Source organism: Corvus hawaiiensis, chromosome 5 (genome assembly GCF_020740725.1).
Source record: "Corvus hawaiiensis isolate bCorHaw1 chromosome 5, bCorHaw1.pri.cur, whole genome shotgun sequence".
Classification (NCBI taxonomy): domain Eukaryota; kingdom Metazoa; phylum Chordata; class Aves; order Passeriformes; family Corvidae; genus Corvus; species Corvus hawaiiensis.
The window spans coordinates 40704123-40722173 of record NC_063217.1 but is presented as its reverse complement, the minus strand read 5'-3'; the positions used below and the strand labels follow the sequence as shown (position 1 = coordinate 40722173).

The window sequence follows — 18051 nt, the reverse complement described above, 5'->3', positions numbered from 1 at the left end:
TATGAAATTTAGTGTCAAAGTAAGAATGCTGCTAAATGCATGTTAAAATTAACTTCTGAGGTTTTGTGTATTCCTCCTCAAATCTCGTGCCAGCTTTGTAGTTATTGTCAACTGTTGAAATTCAAAGACTTCTCTGTAATGAATTGCTTCTGACCACCAGCTCAGATGGAGGTAGAAATGTGACTCTTGGCCTGCCCATATGCAAACAGATTGGTGTTTTAATAATTTTAATTGTATGCAACAAGATGGATGAAATTTGAAATACTGTTGTGTTCTGTGGAAGGAACTGATAATTCTTGATTTTATATTTTGACATAATCCTGGCTAGAAGTGGAGTCACACAACAATGCTTTGAAGTTGCTTGTAAAATTAAGTATCTCTTTCTCAAGTAGTTCTTTAAGTTTGCATTTGTGGTTGAGACAAACATTCTGGGTGACTGATAAATTCCTTCTTAATTTTTACTGCTGTCTACAAAATTAGAATGAAAAAAGCTGCTTCTACAGTTCCTTTTCATCACCTTAGTAGCAGAGAAATGCAAGCCTCTTATATTAGTTCTGTATTAAAGATTAACTGTTGTTGACTATCACACTGAATATAGTCTTTACTCAGAGTATAGCTTTTTATTATGCTTTCTGTGATTAAGACATTTCTGCTTGCCCTGACTGCCCTTTCTGTGGAGAAGTTTATTACCCATTCAGAGTGCCAGGGCAGCAGTGTCTGTAGCTGCTCTCCAGATAGAATTACTGGAATATTCTCTTCCCTTGCTTCAGTCCCTTTTAAAATTTTTAACTTCTTATATGTTCTTAAATGTAGGTGTTCTTTAGCCCCAGTGGTGCAGGAAGTGGGAACGCTCACTTGAGTAATGGGTGTGAAGTGTTTAAGTAACATATCTGTGGCAAGGTTTGTGTAGTTAGTAAACCAAATTGGTGGGAGCTTAAATAGAATTCATCTGTGGCTTTAGGAGTTACCCACAGATTTTATACTAGGCTTATAGGTTGCTTACAGCACAGCCTAGCTGTGGTATTGGTGCATTTCAGCCATTCCCCACACAAAAAATCCTGAAGTTCATTGTAACTGTTCTCTCCGTGAAGCCCAGAATTCACACTTCTTAGGTGGATTTTTATTCTCATCCAGTAATCTGCAAGTTCAAATAAGCAAATTTCATCCCTTAACCAGCCACAACCAAATGAAAAAGTATCTTCCTCTATCCAGAATAAAACACGGACTGAAAAGACAGTAAAAAAATTGCACTTGTATGCTTTAGGGTTACTTCTTGACTAGAAATTAGAAGCTTATATTTAGATATGTATTTGCAGGTTGATTCTATCATTCATCTGAGTCATTAAGTATTACTGCAATGCAGGCTGGGAAATGGCATTAACTGGGTTCAAACTCTCTGCCTGTTTTTTTTTCCCTTTTCCCCATTTGTACTTGTAATGGTAGCCCTAATGGGGAGAGGGGGGAAGAAAGTCCCTGCCGTTTAATCTATGTTACTAGGAATATTTCTTCTTATACAGTGGAATTATTTAGAAATATGGTTTAAATCTACTTAAATGTTTAGAGGAATTGATTATAAAACATCAGAGAAGTGACTCTTCAGTGGCTATAAGGCCTGACTTCAGACATGGGTGACCTGAGTTTAATTTTCTTTTCTGCAATGGCAGTTATCCTTAGGGATTTACCTGCTCTCCTCGCTTCCATTCTCCATTTGTAAAATCCTTGGGTAAAAAAAAAGAAGAAAAAAGCCTTCTTTTCATTACTTTGTGAGGAACCACAGAAGCTTTTTAGGTAGCCCCTTTAGTATCTTCAACTCAGCTGATGCTTTGCTGCTGCTTGGGAGGTTGGATCAGCTCAGTGCTTTCTTTCTGTTCACAGTATGCTTTCCTGTCATTCAGAACTCTGTGGAGACATGGTGGTGCTGCTTCCTAGTCATAAACTGAGTTCTTCAGCAGGTTGAATTCTAGACTGAGACTGCCTACTGAGTGCATCTATGGTTTCCTCTATATGATCTATCAAACAGATATGAATTGATCTAGAGTGGTATAAGATTGCATGTCTGTTTCACGTGAAAGTTGGAAGCAAGTATTTTTGGTGTTATTTTTGGTGGGTGGTTTGTTGTTGTTGTTGTTTGGGTATGGGGCTTTTTGTTTGGGGGTTTTTTTCTTGTTTAGAGTTTTTTATTTTTATATTCTGGGCTTGGTTTTTAAACAGAGAAGGTGCCTATCCATGACTCTAAAAGCCTTGACACAAAATCTGAAAACAAACCTAATGTGCTTGCAGAATATCAAAATCTGCTTTCCCACACACACTGTTTTCCCAAAGGACCACCTCCACAGCAGCTTGCATAATAAATAAGTAGCAGCTTACATGCTCTGAAGATCAATAGGTTTAATCCGTGTCAAACTAGAAGCAGAAACTTGGAATACAGAGCTCTGCAGGGAATCTACTGCAGTCATCCTTCAAAGGTGTAGGGGAATGTCTCAGAAGTGCAGGTGAAAGAAGAAAGTTCTGTGGGGGCTGGATTTTGCTGGTTTTTATGTGGCTAGATGGTCTTTTGAACTTCCTGTCACTTAAAGGGTTGATTTGCAATGCCATGCTTTACCCTTCAGCTCAAAAAAAAGGCACGAATAAAGGCATGGTAACAGATTTCCTCAGTGATGATCCCTTTGCTGAAAGCACTGGGTAAAATGCATTGTTTGACACCAACCCTAGAGACCTGAGGGTAACAAACAGTGAAAATGTGTATGACTTCATAAGAAAATACCAGCAGTGGTTAGCATGTTCTTGTTCACTTCTCCATCTTGTCTTTCTTGTTGTATACATTAAATTTATTATATCACTGATGCCTATGCCTAAGGGAAAGAAATAATATCCAACATAGAAGAATAAGAAACTAATGTATTCAGAGATTGGGATATATTCTTCCAAAGTCAAATTTTATATATCTTCCAACACAACTTTTGTAGTTCATGTTTTGTTTTTCAGTGGGTCAGTGCAGAAGGGTTTAAAGATCTGGGATGACCTGATCTGGAAGTCATGAAGAACGTTATAGCCATTACTTCAAAATATATATTTGGATAATTATTTCAGCCATAAAGAAGATACTGCACTTTGAGAAACATCATATTTTGGAAGGTGGAAGTTACTTTGCAGGCCTTTCTATGAAGATTGGTTGTGGCATATGGCCAACATGTCAGCCTCCACAAAATGAGATCCAGCAAGTTTTCCCTTGCTTACCATTTTATCTTAGCTTGAGTTTGAGCTGTTAAATTGGATCTGTAAAAGAGGTGAAGTTGCTAAGGGAATAATAAATAGGCAAGCAAAGAAATATGTATGTTAATTCTTCTGTGGGGATATAACTTTTCTTATTTAAAGAAATTTACTCCAGACCATGTTTGGTATGCTCCTTCAATTCAGAAATTAATAAAGCTAGAGTATTTTAATAGCTTGCTTTCCCAGAAAAATGTTTTTGTATACATTTGAAGTGTCTTATTTAGGTCTGGTAACAATATTTTCCTGATACTGTACACTGGAAAAAATAGGTCACCTGCACTAAAAGTATTAACCAAGGTAGCATTTGCATGATGGTAACAACAAAATCTTCCTTTCTCACTGGAAGAAGGAAGGAAAGAAAGAAGTTATTATTATGGAAGTTTTTCTACTGTCACAACTGTTCATACACAAAATTTCTGCTGCTATTAAACTTCTACATTTGTGCTGTATTTCTGTCTTATTTACTTGACTAATAAACTGTATTTGTAGGTGAGATGAGTGAAAGCCGAGCAAAAAAAGTTCGAATAAAGGAAGTTGATGGCTGGACTCTAAGGATGCTTATTGATTATATTTACACTGCTGAAATTCAAGTTACAGAAGAAAATGTGCAGGTAAGAGTAAGAATATTTTCTGCAACAAATGAGATGCAATGTGCAGAGTCATTTATTTTGTCACTGTGGTTCAACTCCAACATGGGAAATCTCATCTGCAAACCGGAATTTTTTCAGACCTTGTGCTTACAAAGCAAGTAGTCATGCTGTTTAAATTCTGGGTCAAATTCAAAGACAATTCACATAAATGAAGAGTTAGTTGACTTTAATGGGTTTTGCAACCAAACCTTATGTAATGCAATAAAATAGATAGTCTACTCTGCCTAAAGTTAATGCTGTCAGCCACCTCTGTACCACCCCTTCTCTAATACTTGTGTGCAATTTACATAAACAACATAGACTTATTCCTAAACGTGAAACCATGTTGTTCAATTAAGCTGTCCTGTTTATTTTCTTTCCTTTTAGCCTACACAATAAAGTACTTTTTCCTGCTCAATCTCTGTAACTTGCCAGTGACCAACTGTGCAGAAATTTTTAGCTACTGCCTTTTTTTTTTTTTAATTAAATCAACCAATATCTATCATGAAGGTTTTGTCCATCCCACACAGAGCTAGTCAGTTTTTCCAACTGGCTGTACCTTTAGATGAAGCTTCAATTAGAATAAAACAAACACAAGCTTCGAAAACATAGCTTCCTGCATTTAATATTTTCTAAATCCAGATGGACTTAAGATGGGCAGAGTAGATTTTCCTTCCAGTATCTTTTGAGATTTGTTGTAGAGGTTTGGTAAGTTTAAAACTAGTCGCATAAAGGGTGATACATTTATTTCTTGTGTTTTTCCTTCATACTCATATGCTCTTTCTACTCTTGCCCAATGCCAAATAACTGGTTATTAGCAGTTATTTTGCTGCTTTAGCAGGGTGCCAAAACCATGTTGCTGTATTTGGCATTGAAAACTTCTGTTGCAATTATGTATTGTCAAATTAGTTGCTTTTACTGGACGTTAGGCTGAAATTAATAGCTTTTTATTGGCTGCTGAATCTGCTTGTTTTAGCCATGCTTGATTGAATATTTCTCAAAATGAGAAATACTGCCATCTAGGAACAAAATATCCTACTACTAAGCCTTCCATATTTTAGGTCATACCATAAGTCATTTAATTCTACAAGATTAATTTCTTGTCTTTCTTAAGGACTTGTTTCTTAAGGATCCTCGTTTTTAAAGAATTGTTCTGGTCTGATGATGAATGTACAGAGTGAAAAAAATGACTGAAATTCTGTTGTATTTTACCAGTTTGGTGGTTGCCCAAATCTCTGTATTGCTGTGGAAGACCTTGAGCAAATCCAGAACTGTTAGAGATTCCCTAACTGACCTCTTGCTGCTCGATCATGCTGGCTTTTCATCCTTAAAGTAGAATATTCTGTCTTGCTGACAGAGCTTAATGGCTCTAATCTTGTACATTTGATCCATAACATCAGAAGGGACTTAACAAGCAGCCCTGCTGTATTTTGGCTGTAGGTGTTGCCTAGGAGGAAGCATTATCACCCATCCTTGGCAATGCTGACTCTTCAGTGTTAATGGGGAGGAAAAGTCTTACATTTCTTCCTCATACAGGAGTTGCTGAAGGCCAGAAATCCACGGGTTTAACGCTCGTGAGCCTGATAGGGCTTTAATTTTCATGGCTCCTGGTTATCTGTCTGAAAATAGATATCTGATGATGTTGAGAATGTTAGTATAAATAATACGGCTTGGTGAGTGATATTACAAGTTTGTGGTTACTTGAGTGCTGAGAAGAAAGTTGGGCTTCTAAGTTGGGTTTGGATTTTTTTCCAATATAGCTGCAATTTAATGTTGATGGTGAATATACTTGTAATATGACTGGTATTGAATGTCGTAGTGGATTCAGTTCATAAACCGGGCAGAAACACCAATTAAGTGTTGTGGTTTTGGGTCAAAATATCCATTACTTACTCATTTCCCCTCTGTGAGATAAGAATTAGGAGAAAGCAAAGCAGGCACAAAACTTAAGCAGTTGCAGTACAAAGAAAGAGTTTTATTACTAATAGAATTAAAAGTAAAGAGAAATAACAAGAAATTAAAACAAACCCCCTCCCCCTTTCGAGCACTTTCCTCCTTTTACCCAACTCGCACAAAGGATAACAGAACATGGGATTTTAGTCAGTGCTGCAGTTCTTGATAAGTCTCTGGCATATGCTTAAGGAAAAATGGGTTTTCTTCTTCAGCTGCACATGGTTCCCAAACTGCCACCAACAGCAGACCCGTCCTGAAAGAAACAATCTGCTGTGGTGTAAAACATCTCCCCCATGAAAAATCTCACAGTTCCTTCACACTGCCAAACACGGGCCATCACATGGGGTTATTAATCTTTTTAAGGATGAGTTACTTTGGCCTGAACACAAAGGCTTTCTTCGCCACAAATCTCTAAAAGCCTCTCAATGCTTCTATATAGCCTGGCATAGACACTCTTCACAATTTTCACGGGCCACACGTGAATTCTCCACCCCCCTGTGTACTCCAAATGGATTAAAGAGACAAACAGTTTGTGATATTACAGTTTCTTACCATGGCATGCAAGAAGGTTTATAAGCTACTCACGAGAATCGCGGTACTGCCCTCTTTTCTCCCGTCGCCATGCTCGGCTCCGTCCTACGTGACTCACTTCTCTTTCTCTCTGACTCTGAAGCCGCCACGTTGAAGAGTGTTCTTGTTCAGGTTTTACGGTGGGGAAAGCCTCGCTCCCTGTGTGCTGCTGGCTGCGTGGTGTCCTCTTCAGTTCAGTGCGAAGTGTGCTGGCTGCAGACAGGAGGCTCCGCCAGCTCCCGTTGGCTCCGTGTGGAGAGGAGAGGGACCCGCTGGTCCCAGGGAGCCGTGCTGGATGGGTTTAGCTGTGTGGCAGCCCTTGGTTTTAGCTGCCTGCGGCTCTGGGATAGTTCCCCCACCCAACGGCGGAGGCTCCAAGGCCCCCTCCACCTTCCAGGAGGCAAGCTGGGACAAAAGGCAATTCCCGCCTTTCCGTGTGGTTTAAATATGTAAATTGTGAGAAGTGTTAATGCAGGGTTTGGTGCTCAAGGCACCAACTCTGGCGTGCCCCAGGTCAGAGGGAGTCCAGCTGCGTTACTTCTGCCCGTCACAGAAGCGACTTCGGCATCAGGAAAAGAGCTGCTGGCTGGGCTAGCTAGCTGGCTTCTCGGCAGAGGGAACACGGCAGGATCCGATGGGATCGGCTCATGTTAGCTTGGAGACAAAGGAAGAGAGAAGAGAGTCTGTTCTGGTCTGGCTCCTAACAGGTTTATTGTTAGAAGTTTCACAACCTGAACAAGCTGGAATCCGATGTGATGGGATGGAATGCGATGGGATTGTGATGGGATGGCTCCTCGGAGCCTTGTCCTCAGTTTTGAAAACCGCGGTGAAAGGGGAAAACAACCAATGAGTTACAAGCCAAGGGAGGATACAATTTAACAAGATCCACTGGGGGAAACTGAGAGGTGGGAGTTACAACAGAGACCCAGTGAACAACAGAGTAACCGGGAATTTTCCCAACCCAGGGGAGGTGGCTTGGACCTGGGCACCGCCCAGGGGTGATGCGGCTTAGGCTTCTGAGCCACCCCTCGACCCACCCTCTGAGTCTGCCTCTTCGGGAAACTGGATCCAGGGGATGGGCTGGGATTGATTGGCATCTCGCTGCCTCAGCCCCACAGTGGGCTGGGTCACACCAACAAAGCATCATTAGTCTACAAGACTGTCCATCAACTCAGGTTCAACGCACTACAAGTGTGAACTTTTTCCTACTTTGTCACTTTCATTCTTTTTGCATATTATTACTAGATATGTAGTGTTCATGGGCATTACAGCAGAAATAAACACTACGGATAAAAATAAATATGCTAATGCAACTTCTTTTCCTTAAGTTTGAAAGCCAAGATGCAAAAACTGTGACTTTCTGGAAACCTAGAAACCCACTGCAGATTGTCAGGCCTTAGTTAAAAATATGTTCTCTCCATAAGCATGTTGCATGCTCTTGAGATTAATTCTAGCTCTGTTTCTTGTCTATATGACCTAGAAGGTATTCTGAAATTTTGGTAGTGTTTAGGAATTTATCTTGTAGGAATACAGAACCATGAAAAGCTAAGATGCCATGTAATGTTGTCTTACATTATTTTATATTTAGAGTAGTGTGCTGAACTGGAGTGTCAGGTTCTAGGTAACTGGTTATGATTCTTATTCGGATATCCTTTATGGAATTTCAAGTGTATCATTCCATCTCTTCAGGTTTTACATAGTAAGAATAGGTATTGAATTAGATTCTAATAAGTGATACAGTGTTTGAAGAGGATGTGCAAGCTTCATGTTTAAATAATGTAGAATTCCTAAGTAGTTCTTGGTATTAAAATAGCTGCATTGTATATTTATGAAAACTAATTATAAAGGAATACATAATCCTAGCCCAGCTCATGGGTCTTTCTCAAGGGGCAGGTTAAGGCTGAGCTTCTTTCCTAGAATCTTACTTGATCTAGATGTGGACAGGAGAGTGCTTCCTGTCTGTGCCTTTTTAGCTTCTCAGTGAGAGCTGTACATCTTTTTCATCCCACTGTCCTGTTCTCACTTATGTATGTTTTTGCGCAGGTGTGAAGGCAGAAAAATCAGGTGTAAGTCAGTGATTGAGGAGAAAACCACATTCATTTAGCCCTTAAACTATCAACACGGGAGGCCCTCGTCACTGGCTGTTACCACTACATTAGTTAAATACAAAAGAACATTTGTTCTTTTCTTCAGTTCTTGGTTCAATAGGTTCTTCCCAGCCTGCAACAATAAGACAGCTGGTATATGAATGTGTACATTCTTTTAGTGCTTGTCCTTCATTTAGAACAAGTTATTTTATAATTCATCTCTAGTGGCACTCATTTTGCATAATGCCATGCCAGTGTTTCTGCTGTATTTACATTTAAGTCACATTTTTCTGCATTCTTAAGTCTTTGCTCTTCCCTTTTCTTTTTTTTTAAATTTTTTTTTCGTTTTTTTTTTTTTTGTTAGGAATGAAATTAAATGTCAGACAATGCAGTATCTCATTCTTCATATTTTAAGAAGGGAACACCCAAGTTAATGTTTTCAGAAGGCAAATCAGCTTTCTTGCATATCAAATCTTTTTGATATCCATATAGGTATTAACTACATGCAGTGCACAATGTGGGAGAGTTGGTTACTATAAGAGGCTCATGCGTGAGTAACTCTCCCACGCTATGCGTATGCGTTGCAGCCCCTTTTTAGTCAGCTGTACACCTCGGGCCTCTCCTGAGCACAAATACATTGGAGGAGAAATTCCTGCAGTTGTTGGCGGGCTGTGGATTTGTTATGGGCTTTAGAGGTCAGCCTGATACAGGCTGAATGGAATGTGATTTGAATAAACACACATTAGTTGATTGGGTTCCTTTCTGATTCCCTGCTACAGTTCTCTGTTCCTTTAATTGTGCTGATGCAGCTATTTGCTGGACTGTTTTATAAAGCAGATCACTGAACTTAAAAAAAACATCCAACAGCATAACACTCAGTATCTCCACTTCCACCCTGCATGGGTTTTTGGGGTTTTTTTGAGTTATTCTTAACTTGGATCATGGCCCTGTCAGTTGTTTTCACCCAATTCTTGGGGTTAGTGTATTGAAGTGTAGGAACATGCACCTATGTTGGGAGTAGATGTTTCCCTGCAGCCTGGGGAAAGCATTACATGTAGCTTCACTTTGCTGCTACTGCTATCTTGCTTTTGAACAAGATGAGTGCATGAGAGATAGTAGAAGAGAAAATCACAAAAAATTGTATTTTGACAATTGTATAACTCTGTCCTAGCATATTTTTTCCTTTAAAGAATTTTGTTAGGTACAACAAACATGAATTCCAGAATCCTGAATAGGGTTGTTTCCAAAGATGTATCATTTTTTGTGCTCATTTTCTGAAATTATTCAAGAGCAACGCTTGCATAGTAATAAGCATATTATGAACAGTTATATGTATGGATTTTTTCTTTGTAACTCTTACTGTTCACTCAGATTGCCGTAAAAAGTACAACAGAGATGCTTCTATTTGTATGGTGTCATGGGGTGTGGGCATAAGAGTTGACAGCACATTTGATTTAAGGTGCTGTCAAAACAAGGTCCAAAAAAGCAGCTGATTTCCCCAAGAAATCCTCAAAAAAGATCCTCATGTTGTTCCAGCTATTTAGTAAGGTAGACATTCTACAGCACCATGTTTGGTAGTACAGGCTTTGACTATTCATGCCACACCTCATCACCTCTAAGGTCTACTGGTTGATCAACTTTGCAGGTTTTTGCATCCTGAAAAATCTTCTAGGTTGAAAATGAGCAGATATTTCACACCAAAACCCAGAGAAGTCCCACAGCTTAAGAAAACAGATGTGTGCTTTTTAAGATGGTCAGCTTCTGAATTATATATATACACAAGCATTGTGTCATGCCATAAGTTGGACTGAGGGTATGTTAAAGGAGCACAAAGAAGAAGGAATGTGATGTTACAAGGAATAGCATAAAAGATAATTGCTACTGCACTCTGTAAAGTGGAACGGTGACTGAATGTATCTAGACGTGGCAGAACATATTTAATCTAACAGTGGAAACTTTATTATAATCCTTAGGTGGTTTATTCCAGTTGCTTTAATAGTTTTTCTAGTTCAAAAAGTAGGTAGTATCTGACTTAAATGTTCCTGGTTTATATTAGACTAATTAAGGGTACTTCCTTCTGTCATCTTGTAGAGCAGCTTGTTGCTGGTTTTGCTGTAACAGTCTTATGTATTGAATGACTGTTCTTATTCATGTACTGACATTTTTTTTCTTTAGTCTAAACATCATAGACTTTGGAGGCAGTAGTTTCTAAATCTTTTACCATTCTTAATGCTTTTCTAGACTCTTTCCATTTTACCTATATCTACATATTTAATATGCAGTGGCCAAAATTGGTCCATCGAGGCCTTTTTACTGCAGACAAGAGTGAAACTATTATCTTGTGAATAAAAAATACAGTGTTTGATTCTTTGTCATTGATTTTCCAGTAACACAACACTGATTGTAGTAGTCGCTATATGTTTACGCTGGTAGGGAGGGTAAGAATGACAACGTGGAAGTAGTCATCATACAGTGGGAGAAAGAAATTGTGGCATCTCTTCGTTTTGGTAAAAGCCATTTTGTGGGATTTGTTGCTTTAAGTATTTATGCTTATTAGCATAATACTTCTAATGAACCAAAACTGCAACCAGTGGAAGTCATTATCTGATTTAATAGTAGCTGAGTGTCTTTCAGGAATTTTAGTGGGCAACATTCCAAGTTCACACCAGGAATTATCTGTTAGGAAGAGATGCCAATTTACAGGTCTGTTTCCAGAGTACAACCACATGTTAAAATTGGTTTTAATAAAAAAAATTTTACAATTTTACAATTTTTACAAAAAAAGTATTTTTGTTTTGGAGAAATGTTCAATTATATTTTAAAATTCACCAATAACAGAAAAAAATGGCCTACTGAAAATCTTTAAAATTATATCTGATTTAGGGGTGGGAGGGCAGGAGAGAAGAAGGATGTGTACATGTCATTTTAAAACTGAAAGAAAAATGTAGACTATCTATTGAAGAGAGCATTACACAAAATAGAATGCAACATAATGAACAGTCCAGACTTGTGTATGTTGAGGAGGACAAAAACCTCCAACAAACCAACAAGTAGATACTACTTTCAATAAAATGTAATAAAACTATGTATGATCAATAAGATGAAGTCCATGTAAACATAGGTTCTGCATTTATCACGCCTAATCTTCACTGGATACTAATTTAAAGGCAAAAATAAAATTCTGTGCAGCATGAAACATTCTTTATTTGTTCTTCTGCTAAGCACTAGAATAAACTCAGATAAAAATATTCAGAATAAATTGTTGTATTGTACTTAGAATTGGTGTGCTTTTGATGAACCCCATGCAGTTTTATGTGGATGGAAATACGAAATAACCTGTTTAGGCACTACCAGTTTGTTCTGAAACTTGTATTACCAGAATGTCAGATTTAGTAGTGGAGTTGTTTTTTTCCTCATGCTTGTCTCATGATAGTCTCAGATTCCCTCTTTCAGTACCCTTTCCACTAAGGGTCAGGTACACCAGTTTACAGGACTTCAGTTAAAAAGGGAGTTCAGGATCATGATGGAATATCCATTTTAACAACTTAATATTGCACATCAACTGAACAACAGCAGCTAGCTGTGTGTGCTTTTAGCTTGAAGAAAATACAGAATGACTTAATACAGGCCAGTTTATAAGACTCTTTACTTAATACTTGCCACAGTATTTGAGCACTTATGTGATCAAATTAATAGAGCTTACAGTCCAGTAATCTTCAGAGCCATACTAACTTTGTATCTGAGCTGAGAATCAGAATACTCCTAGGAATAATTGTGATGCTTGTGAAGCTTTATCCTTGAACACAAGTGTTTTGTGTATATGAAGAGGTGACCAAGTGTCTTTATATGAGTTAGCAACACTGTGATGTGTGATGAGCATAAAGCATGTGTTTTGGAACTAGTTTCATATCTAACTTGGAGTGTTTTTCAAGAGTTTGTGAGGCCTGCCAATAAAGTACGTCTTTGAACACTACAGAACTTCTCTTTTCCCTTATTGGATCACAAAATGTCCCTCTCCGTTCAAAGGGGTATATCCAAAGGAGTATATTTTCTTTACGAATATAGGAAGGTTTGTGTTAATTGGGGTAGATTTTTCCTTTTTAGAATCCAAGACTGACTTTACAAAGGTTCTTTACAAATGTATGATTGGGCATTGTAAGAGGAGGGAGTTGAATTCAGTACTTGAACAGAGACATGTATTCTGTGTCCTGGAAGTGTGCCTGCTGCTGTGTAAGTGGGTGGAAGAGATAAAAGAAATATTTATTCAACTGAACTGAATCCTGTGAAGCTTTCACTGAATCTTATAGTGCAGTAGGTTCTGTTTCAAATATAAAATACATATTTTATATATGAAACTGGTTGGAGAGAAGGTAGTGCTGAAATTGCTTCTACAGGAATTGGCTGTTCTCCTTCAGAGAACCTAAGAAAGAGATGTGTGGAAAAAAATGCCACACTTAGAAACCTAAATGGGGCAGGAAGGGAATAAGTCTGATATTGATACATTGCTAGATGTGCCTAGCCACCTCTTTTTTAAAAACCTTTTGGTAGTCAGGGAAAGTGAAATAGCTTAAATAAAAGTATATCTTGAGAAGAGTGAGTTATAGGTAGGCTGGATCTAGGCAATTACATCCTTATTGGTCATGATTAACACCCTACATGTCACCAAGAGACCAACAGATACTTAATATAGGTCCAGTACCTCCCCAGTCGTGCACTCTACTGAAATGCAGGGCTCCTAAAGAAGAGTTTATTCTAAATTAGCAGCAATTGCTGAATGGTTTTCAAATATTTGATGATGTTCTAGACAATGCAGTTTGGTGATGGCAGCACGGGTCATGATAGCTAGAAGCAGTCAGAGCATTCTAGCAGATTCAAGTAACTTAATAAAACTATTACTGCTGTACCACAGGTTAATATTGGCATGTCTGAAGTTTGCTGACTGGTTCTTGATAAAGGCCTTTTATTTACTTGCATTTGCCTCTATTTACTAACCACAGTTTCCTGATGAAAGCATTTTAAAAGCATCACTATATTATTTATTAATTGAATACAGTTTCGAGGTATGTTTTAAGCCAGTGGGTCATTATGGCTGTCCCTGTCCTGTTCCCCCCTCCCCACTGGTTCTTTATACAGATTTCCTCTTGCATCTCCACAGTGCCTAGACAGTCACTTCATCTTTGTTTAGCTTCCAAAGTCTTCCCTGCAGTACATGACTGCTTACATGTTTGGTGCTAGACACAGAGTATTGGACCATGTGAATATTCCTCTGAGCTGGTTTATTGCTAAAGTCTGCATGCTTCTAAAGAACAATGCAGTTAGGTCAGATAATACCAATCCTATTGAAGATAACAGTGATACTTATTTTGTTATGGTTTTTCTTTTTCTTTCTAGAGATTTTTTTTTTTAAATAAATAAGTGTATGTTGTTTCTCTTACTGCCCCTAAAAAAGTGGAGCAATATTGCACTGATTTCCCTGTCAATAGCGGCAGTAGATTTTTTCAGAAAATGAAAATAGCTTTGACTTTAATGTAAAGTTTTTTGATAGTATCTTTAGAGGTGAAATCTGTGAATTTATATTTCCTGTGACTTAACTTGCCAGAAACTCTCAGCAAAGTATCCCAGTGCAGCACATGTTCTTTTAGACAGACTGGTAGGCCAAATCTTCATAGAACTGTACAGCTATCTTTTAAGCTGTTCACATAGTTTTATTTTTCTGAGCTGATACTGAATTCTGATTCCCAAATAATCTCCTATAAACTTCACATTTTGGACAGATTTGGCTTCCTGCCTTCAATATATCATGAGTAAGGTGCTAGTTACTGAGCCCTGAGGTGACAGGTTACAATCCTGCTTGTTTCTGAGATAATTAAAATATATGTCATGGCCTTTGATTCCCTTATCTTCCATATCCTGGCTTTTTCTAGACTCAGATTAATCGTGAAACCACCATATTTCCATCATCATATTTCATTTTACCATCACTTTTGCCTTGCCTTCATGAAAACGTAAAATGTTCTGTCCGTAAACTCACTTTTTTCTTTCTTAATAGGTTTCAGGCAACTGCACAAGGTCTTGAAAGCATTTTCTTTTCCAAAAAATGTTTTATGTAGTCGAGCTATTAGATTTTCAAAAACTATTGGTGGTTGGTGATCTTATTTCCCTGATGCAGATATTATTAAAGCGTTAGGAGGAGATGGAGTTCTTTATTGGATCATCTTATAGAGCCTTAAAAATAAACAAGCCTTTGGCCTGTCTGCTCGTCTCCATGATGGCTGCTGTGGCATAGATACATAGATTATGAAAGCTTTGGCAAATTCTGAAGTTGTATTCAGAGTCATTCAGGTTAAAATGTTTTGTAAAACTGGTTCATCCTAATGACTTTATGATTAAAACAGGATTAACTTGTGTTTTTTAAATTCTGATGTGTGTTGAAACCACTCTTTACATGGTAATCCAAACTTTCACTTTTATGACAGCGCAGTTCTAATAATATTAAGGGCTTGCTGACACTGCAGAGAAGTACTTAAATCCAAGCTGACATGAGTTTCATTATGAACCCTATTCATAGAAACGTGTTTAAGTCTTACTGGGCAAGAACTTAGTGTTGGACTAAACAGCTTTATAGTGTGTTCTTTGACTGTATGCTGAAAGACTACCACTGTGTTTTGCTACTGTATATATTTTATACTGAAGGCTTCAAGGAACCATCTGGTTACCTCCTTTTGACCTATTTTTGTGTTTATGACAACAGCTTTGAAGATTTTAATAATATGAGGGCACAACTAATATGTGGCATAGCTGGAGGAGAGACAGTGGCACACTTCTTGAATTTATATGCATTGTAAGACATGTCAGGCAACAGTAAATGATCTCATTTTTCCAGTGAAATAATCTTAGTAGGCATTCTTCATTTGCTTATATGTGCCTGCCTGTCAGGAGAAAGAGTGTAGGAGGGAAGGGAAAAGAGGAGCGCAATCTTTTTACAGGCTTATTTTATTACAAATATAAGCTTTGTTAATTTGCACTTAAAATGAGTAAGCTTCACATAAGAGCTGCTGACCAAAATACTAAGCAAATAGCTTTGTAGGGAAATTTAATGTTTTGTTCTCTGACACTTTTTAAATGCATTTAAAATGTATTTTTCTCTATTTTTTTCAGAGGATATCTTTTGTGCTTTTAGCTGTTATATATGTGCGAAGTAGAACTGCCTGTTTTTTTGGAGCACAATATTATTATGTGCACTGCAGAACAGCTATGGTTGTTATATTGTCATTCCCCCTTCTATGTTTGTTTTCAACTGAGAAACTGGTGTTTTCATGTGGCTGAAGATGTATTCCAAAGCCTCACACTTATTTGATAGATGTTTGATGCTCTCTTAAAGGATTTCTGTTTCTGGTTTGGCTTGCTTGGTGGTATGTGACAGGAGGAAATCACACTGTGTGCTCAGCATGAGGAAAGCATTAAGGGTTGCTGAAACTGGTAGCCTGATAACAACTAGGTGGCTGCATCTCCATATCTCCAGGCTCCAGCCTGGTAGTGAGGCTGAGCATGTCTTTGCAGTAGGTACATGCACAATCACTTGAGAACCCTACTGCCAGGCCCACAGATCAGTGGAGGCAGAAACACTCTGGTGATGTCTCTATTCTCTCTTGGGCTGGGCTGTCTTCCTAAAGAGTCTCTTGGACATGTCTATTCAATATCTTTCATATTGTTAAGCCAAACTGAATAAATATAATTCATACTACTTAATTTAGGGATAAAATTCTTTCCTATGTGCTCCCCTGGGTTATAGAGGACAGTGAAGTTCATGAGGTAAGTAGCAAAAGGAGCTTGCAGAGAAAGCAACTGCTGTGTCTGAGAAGCTGGAGCTGTGGTTAAGGTAGAGGGAAAAATGGTGGCAGGAGAAGCAGATGTTGCACAGATATGGCAAATACTCTCTCCTGAGGTATTCACATTTTTATGTTACTGCCTTTTTTTCTTTCCCTTCTGCAGATATCTTACTGCTGTTTCTCTCTGACCTCCAGATTATGCTTTTAAGGTTTTTTTTTTTTGGGCTGGCTGAATGGGGATCCCAGAACTTTGTTCATGAAGAAAATTGAGTAGTCAGAAGGGTATGAGCCTTGTAAGAATGACAAGATACCTGAATGGACATTTGAGCTGTTGTACACTGGCTTGTAGGTGCCAAAGAGAAATTCATAAGGGAGAAACAGAACTGAGAATGAGCACCAAAGAGAAAATTAATCTAAAATGTGGGTCAAAAGGTATGAGGAGTGAATTAAAATTGTCCCAAGGCTGTAAAAGACTCTCTTGGACTATCAAGTGCCAGCGTGTGTAGGAGGCAGAGAGTCATACATCTTCCAGAGAGAGACTGTTGTCTTGTGGACTGAATCACAGATTCTCCCTGTCTCAAAATCTTTATACCTTCAGAAAATGTTTGGGTGTTCTGGTTTTCGTGTTTTGGTTTGTTTTTTTTGTGGGAGGGGGAATGTGGGCTGCGGTTTATGAAACCACTTGTTTCTGCTTATTTGGAAGAGAGACTTGTGGGCAAAGGCGGTGAAGAGGCTTGGAGCTTGGCTATGTCAGCATGGTCTAAGCAAGAGCCAAGGAATGAATCAGAAACTCTTGGAGGAGGTGATGGGGTGAGAGAGAAGTGGGGTTGAGGCAGGAGTGTATTACAGAAGAGATACTGATCTGTAATCCTGCACTTCAGAAGCATGTGATTCTGATTACTGTGGGCGCTGAATGGGAAGTCACCGAGGGATTTAAACAGGCATGTTTAATTTAAATGATAAAAAGAATAAAACACTTTTACTCAGCACTGCAGCTCTAAATATAACATCTGTTCGTTTCCTGCATATTGTTTCTTTAATGAGTGATTTAGGAGAGCGTGTGGGCTGTCAGAGACATGCACGAGAAAGTTGCCAAAAACTAATTAAGGTAGAAAGTCCCAGTTACGCCAAGGGACTGTGCAAGGTGCATCCTCTTACAGATCAAGGATAGGCTTAGAGAAAGGGTCAAAAGATGAAGCGCAAAAGCAAATGAATAAAAACATCCAATCACTAGAGCAAATAGGATTTTATAGACATATCTGTAAAAATAATCCTTGCATACCCACAGAAAAAAAGCTTTTTAAGTGAGGTGGCTGAGACCGTATGAAAATGTTATGTTCTCTAGCAGGCTATTCCTTGGAATTTCAGCTCGTGTTTTAGTAAATCACCACAAAGTCATTAGTGATCCTGAGCATTACAGAGACTATCAAGGATTTGGTTTTTGTTAGTGGCAGGTGAGATAAGGAAAGTTCAAACTCCCATATGTTTCAGAATTCTATTTATGAGTTGTGCATAGCTACTAAAATCCTCCTGTAATTCTTTGAGTGGTCCAGAAATAACCATATCAAAGGCTTTTGAAAGTCAAGTTGGTTATAGTCCCTCCTAATTGTCACATGATGAGCAATAAATAGATCAAAAGTCCCTAGGGAGGAATGGAACAAATAGGAATAAATAGTTGGGTTTCGCTGTATCAAAGTGATTGTAATGTGT

The 18051-nt window shown here is 38.3% G+C and overlaps 1 protein-coding gene across 3 annotated transcripts in view; it reads left to right on the top strand.

Annotated features, from left to right (window-relative positions):
* Positions 1-18051, top strand: part of KLHL2 (kelch like family member 2) — a 57129-nt gene that overhangs the window by 8132 nt on the left and 30946 nt on the right. For all 3 annotated transcript variants that reach the window (XM_048303662.1, XM_048303660.1, XM_048303661.1), the window contains exon 4: positions 3763-3884. In XM_048303662.1, coding sequence (XP_048159619.1) covers positions 3763-3884 — 122 coding nt within the window. The remainder of the gene's footprint in view (positions 1-3762; positions 3885-18051) is intronic.